Source organism: Thermobia domestica, chromosome 18 (assembly GCF_964235325.1).
Source record: "Thermobia domestica chromosome 18, izTheDome1.hap1.1, whole genome shotgun sequence".
Lineage (NCBI taxonomy): Eukaryota > Metazoa > Arthropoda > Insecta > Zygentoma > Lepismatidae > Thermobia > Thermobia domestica.
In genome coordinates, this window is record NC_137471.1 from 48,263,716 (window position 1) to 48,270,285 (window position 6,570).

At 37.1% G+C, this 6,570-nt stretch overlaps 1 protein-coding gene across 1 annotated transcript; it reads right to left on the reverse strand.

Annotated features, from left to right (window-relative positions):
* Nucleotides 1-1,963: 1,963 nt before the first annotated feature.
* On the reverse strand, nt 1,964-5,305 carry LOC145675455 (uncharacterized). Its single transcript, XM_081745879.1, has 2 exons — nt 5,257-5,305; nt 1,964-3,890 (listed from the first exon to the last, which is right to left on the reverse strand). The coding sequence occupies exon 2, from the start codon at nt 3,860-3,862 to the stop codon at nt 2,162-2,164; it is 1,701 nt and encodes a 566-aa protein (XP_081602005.1). The 5' UTR covers nt 3,863-3,890; nt 5,257-5,305; the 3' UTR covers nt 1,964-2,161.
* Between the last annotated feature and the right edge of the window lie 1,265 nt (nt 5,306-6,570).

Genomic DNA, 6,570 nt, shown 5'->3' on the forward strand with positions numbered 1-6,570 from the left:
TTGCAATGGACCGGCTCCTGTGGAAAGCTCCACAACTCCACTATGGCCAGTCCGCCCCTAGATGGAGTGATATACGTATATAAGAAAGCATTTCTATAAATACACGGCTTAAAATGTAACTGAGGAAGAGTTGAAAATATTCAAAAGCTTACGGTCATGAAAGAGAGTCATATGATACGGAAAGATCAAAGGGGGGCGTCATAGAACAAGACCTAATAGACTGGAGGATAAAACCTTAAACTCTGTATGAATGAAGACACATTGAGAACATTCCTGCTTCTGAATCAATAAGCAATAGTTCGTTTTCATTAAAACCAATGATGAGAATCCTGATTTTCTAGAGTTAAGTGGATACTCACTAGTGTTCCTGTATATTTATTATTTACTAGATAATTTTATATACTTTCACTTTTGTAAGTAAATAATAAATACCTTGTTCGTTTTCATATTTAATCTTCTTTTATTTCTGTTCCTGCAACATAATGGTAACCAACATTTGGAATATATGTTGAGGCTTTCGAATATATGCTTATTAATTTCCTCTAAAGTAACCCACATGCTTCATATTGTTAAACTAAGTTATCAATACATCAAGAATGCGAGTTCCACTGATAAAGATTGAGGACATTAGAAAAGAGTGGTCTACTATTTCCACAATTACGTGCACGCATGGAGAGCGCACTCGCGGCCGTTTGGCCTATTTGTCGGACAGGTTCCACCAAACAAGGCACCCTGCCCGTAGTTCCTCGATACTGGATTGTATCCTTGTGCACACAGACTAGAATACATACAGACGAGCAACTTTCTATATGCACTATTGAAATCAGTTTGGATCGTCTGCACAGCGAAAGAACCAATCAACGTTGTCAGTGGGCGGGATCAGTGTCGTCGTGTGTGGATGGCGCTGCCATCGGTCTTGGAACGTGACGTCATGGGTTGTCATAGTAACCGGCAGATTGTTTTCGTCTGTTTCGAATCTCAGTGTTAGATGTAGTGCAGAAAGACCAGATAAGCTAATGTTAACTTTTCTTGTACTGTCTCTGGACCGGAGGTTCCTTTCCAACTTTTTATTTTTATATTAACAGATTTTTCTTTCTTTTAAAGAGTTCACATTGAAAATATCTAAGTTCCAGCAGTTCAACAGATAAAAAGCTGTTCCCCAAATGCAACTAAAAGACCGAAAGAGTAATAGTTACTTTCGAAATTTCCACGTAGGTGACGTCAGATCGACTGGTTAGTTCCGTCGTCGCGTATTAGAGGCGGTACTGTCGCCAAGTTTCCAGTTTTTCGCTGAGTTTGTGGTCTGTATATTCTAGTCTGTGCTTGTGCACATAGTGCATCGTCAGAATTTGTCCCCTAATTCTGACTCGCCTAAGCGATGTAACCTCCATTCTCTGAGGGAGTGGGATACGTCCACTGCGCGGCCAGACCGAAGTCCTAAGTGCCTACCTACTGGTTGAAGCAAACTGCTAGCGAGTCAGTCCTACCATGCTCAGCTGCAGGCATGGCACCCAAGCGTTATAAGGCAAATTGAGGACAGCCACATTTACGAATTGTAGCAAATGTTGACATTTTCTTTCGCGTTTTCTCGAAAGTGCATAACTGAGGGTTACCATTTTCTTGCCCCAAGGGGCTGATTCGTCAAGCAGGGAAGAAGACATAAGCCAGGAGGAGAGAAACATTTTTTCCTGCATATCACTTGCAACCCTCTTTAAAATAACGTCCCCGTTCTATTTATCAGGTGTAAAGAGTATTGTCACATGTCATTTTCAAGAGTTTCAATCAGACCGGTTATTTTGGTAGTTATGATACAGCCCCCTCAGAAAATACTGGATCCGACTCTGGCTATATATGTATTGAAATTCTTACAGAGTGGCACGCAAGAGAGGTGAGATCTCTATTACTGCGTTAACGTGGTCCATTGTCAAGTATAAATCATACACAGAACAATACTTATTTTATTGGTCAAGAATTTATTTCTTTAATAAAAGATACAAAATGCTTTTTTAAATTTGATTCATCTTTGCTTCAACCTTTCGCTTCTTTGTGGAGTAAAAATTAAGTTTTGTTTTTTCAAATCTTAAACTGTTAAAATTCGTTGTCTCATATCCATGCTTTAAAAAAGAAGATTATTGGTCTTATACGTAATTATATATCAGCATTAAGCAAAACTAGCACATAAAAATAGGAGACGCGTTTCTGTGTATTGCTTCTCGTATCTACTACTCTCAAACCCATATTTCTTGAATTCTTCTGGGAGTCGCCCTAGAATCTTGATTTGATCAAAGTTTGAAAGAAACAGAAGCAAGTCATCTTCAGTTTCTAAAACCCGTCCCGAGTCTATCCAAAATATTTTCAAATGTTGTCGTGGAGGCACGTTACAAATCTTATTCACAAAGTCCTTGGATTTGTTTTTCAGGACCATGACGAAAAGTTCTTCAATATTGGGTACTCTATGTAAAAGATTCATAAGATCGTCTTCAGCAACGGATGCTTGTAGTTTGACAACTGTTAAAACATTGTTTTGTTGAGGTGAATATATAATTTTCAGAGTATCATATATGCTGACAATAGAACATTGATTTAAATTTGAACAATACTTGAACACACAAGACACATCTAGCACTTGGTTACCCAGCGGAAAAGGAAGACCGATATGGGATAATTGAAATTTCTTGAGATTTTTTCCTTTGTTTCTGAAATATTGAAAGACCTTATTACCTAAATTACCTTTAATGTTTCGAGTGTCAATAATTAAGGATTCTAGAGATGGAAAATTGTTAATATCCGCATCTTCTGATATGTCATCAAATTCTATTGCCTCCAATCTTGGACAGAGTTTCTTGATTAAATTGATATTTTCGGAAGTCACAGATCTCAGAATTACTTTCTTCAATTTTAACTCTTGACTTTGGTTTAACTGAGGGTGCCATTCTTCACTCAACAAATATGAAAATAGATAATCCAAATTTACATCCAGAATCTCTAGATTCTCCAGCAATTCCAACAGTACTAGCTGTTCCTTATATGAAGAGTTGGACACTGTTGTCATTGCGAATTTACGTAATGTAGAACACAGGGGACTTTTTGTTCTTGAATAACTTTTGGCTGCATTTTCATCAACTACGGGTATAAGTTTCCTGATTGGTGGGAACACGCCTGGTAGTTTCCAGAAAGTGCTCTTCCATTCACTATTGTCAGTGTTATCAATTTCATTTGCGTCTCCTAATTCCGAAATATTTTGTGTTAAAAAGTTAATGCCAGTTTCTGTAATTAATGAGTTTGATACATCCAGTTCCCTGAGATTGTGACACTCTCTTCCAACAGCAGCGAGAATTTCATCCGTACAACAACTTTGTAATTCCAGTTGGGTCAAGTTCACAGCTGAAGAAAGCGCGTTTTTCATAAATTCATAATTCTCATTCTTAAACAAATTTTGTTCCGGTACAAAAGATTTTAAACTTATACTATGTATATTGGTGCTATTTTCGTTTAGTAATTCCAACATTCTAGTAAAATCGACAGGTGATGTGCATTTTTTAAATGTAAGATCGATGTTACGAACACGATTTTGAAGGAAAATTTCCAGTAAATATAAATCTTTTGGATACATATTCACTTGTTTTAAATCTTCATCTTCACCATCAAAAGGGAAAATGAACTTGTCGTTCTTTAAAATAAAATCAGTCAGTTCTAAATATACAGTTGTAGGCAGCTGAGCATAATAATCACGAATAGATTGTCTTTCTTCGTAGAAATCAGATATTTCTTTAGCTGACTTCGGGCATTTGGAGAGAACTGATTGTAATATAACGGAGTGAAGAATTTCTTTTAGGGGTGGGGGTTTTCTGAACCAAGTCATTTTTTAAAAAATATTGTACTTGAGGAACCTGAAAAACAAGAAACAGTAGTAAGAAATCCAAATCATGCTGTGGTGAATATAAATAGTTAACTATAAAATTCTACCATCATCCTGCAAAGATGACGTTTCGGTGGGATGATAGGTCTGTTCGTGTCACCGGGTTGGATCGGGTCTGAGAATCGAGACTCAGACCCGGATAACCTGGATAAAAGTGACCCTGAAACCCATGACTCATTATATCACAGCATAGTGGATTTAGATTCAATGTCTGGCTCGAGCTGATGTTGTTCTGAACATTCGTTACATTGTAGGACAACGCCGCATGTTGCCTCAGTGTTACAAAAGTGCTAAACTCCTATTCAACAAAGAAAGATGTCTAAATGTGCATAGAATAAAGGAGTGGATTACAACATGAGAAATAATTAGTTATTGAATAGATATATGAGGAATTTCATAGCCTCTAATGTGCAATAAAGTGAAGCTTTAGAAATTCTCAGAAAAGAAATAACTAATTAAACAGTGAAATAAGATAAACGTCTGTGCTTTTGGAATGGTACCTTTGGTTCTTATGATCATATTACTGGCAGTGTTTCTTCCAGACATGTTTTTTGGGGGGCACTGCCTCCCGGAGCTCTAAGAGTGTTCCCCAGACGAGAGCAAAATAATACGTCTATAATATAATAATAAAATAGTACCAGAAGTGCCCCCCGGAATTCTACGTGTGTCTCCCCCCGGAATATTTTTTTCTGAAAGAACGACTGATTACTGGCACATGTTTGTCCTGTTTCCACTAAACTAGTTTCTACACCATTCAAATGAACAGAACAATATCATTGAGCCCACATATCACACTACATAGCTGCGTCCACATTGCATCCGCATACTTTAAAAAAAAAAAAAATAGCTGCCGAAAGAGAAAACACCTCACTCCGCCTCGTTATTAGATGGTTAGGGACACTTTTACATTTGATGTCTTCTTCCTCTTAATTGGTATCGTGGAGATTAAGCACAAGGGGGACTTCGGAATATCTGTGAAGGTAAGTAACTCCCTCTAAAAGTCATTTTTACTTTCGTGCCTAAGGCCGTTCTACGACTAAACGAACAATCATTTGATTGCTTTTGAAGCATAACACAAACTCTTGAAATCAGAATAAAGTTTACGCACTTAACGTAAAATATGTTGATTAAATTTATATGATAAAAAATACTTTTGAAAACTTGTCACGTCTACAATTCAAATTTTCTCACTACCGTTTTTCCGTAGCTCTAACAGAAAATGCATAAACTGTATCAAGTCACGTTGGTAGACAACTTACTGGCGTGTTTACTTCAAAGCATCATGTATCAGGAAATATTTAAGAAAAATTGAATTTTAGTAAATAAAAAATACTTACTTGTACATTATAATTTTAAACCATCTTTCACACATGTTATATCTATAACAATGCATCCTTATTGTTGTATAATACAACTGTAGTAGTTTTGTTTTAACAATTTAGGGCAAAGTGGGGGAATCGTGCGCGGCGGGTAATTATACGCACCGCAATTTCTCATATTTGGAATATCATTAGCGACTCCAGTGAGGTGTTGGTTCCTAAGTGCTTCCAGGCGAAACACTGCAGACACGGTCCAGTGTGTTCAGTGTTGATGAGGAGTGAGCTAGACGAGACGGAAGAAAATTCCTACGTTTTGTTATTAGCTGTGTAAAATAAGGAGGTAAGCCTACATTTTGTAACTTATGAGATGACATTAAAGTAGGTATAGTGCTAAAGGAAGTTCCTTCCTTAGAACATACTATAATGAGATTGCCCTGTCACTCAATGTCCCACTGTTGCGAATAAAGTTTATTTCGACGGCACACGTATAGTGTAATGGTGCGCGTAAATGCGTATGATTCAAATATTGTGGAACAAGTTCTAAGTTCATTCTTCATCATTTTTCATTACAGATGTCGCGCAGGTACATTAGGAAAACAACAAAAGAATTCCTATTCACAAGAAACTTTTGCAAAATGCTGTCGATGCAATACGGAACGATGCCATAAAGTATTAGAGAAGTAGAAAGACGTTACAACATATCAGAATCAACATTGAGAAAATACTTGATACTAAACCGACCATCCCTACCAAGATTAGACAGGCATTCAGTCCTTTCCAAAGAAGTAGAGTTAGAACTAAGATACTATGTGTTTACTCTGAGTAAAGTATTTTATGGCTTGACACCGAAAGAGCTTAGGCGTGTGGAATTTCGATATGCTGAAGAGATGAAAATAAAGAATCATTTTAACAAAGACGTAGAGTTAGCAGGGAAGGACTAGTTATATGGGTTCCTACAGTGATATCTCGATGTTAGAGTGAGACAGCCTGAGGGAACAAGTTTGAACAAGATTACCGGAAGTTAGGAAAAGCGTTTGTTAAAAAAAGACCTCTTATCAATATCGACTACTATTTCAGACTAATTTTAATAAAGTGTAAATTACAACTGCATTCGTGTTTTCATTAACCTTCGGATCTCCATATTTGCTGCGCACCATTACCCAGCCTTCTGCGCACAATTACCCCACAGCGTGGAATCATGCGAGCACACACCTATCTTGTTTTATTGCAGTATAATTTCCCTATGTTTAATTATAGACCTATTACTGTATGACAGTACAGTGGGGAAAGAACCTATTCAGGTAATTACTATTTCGTTGTCCTCATTGTCAA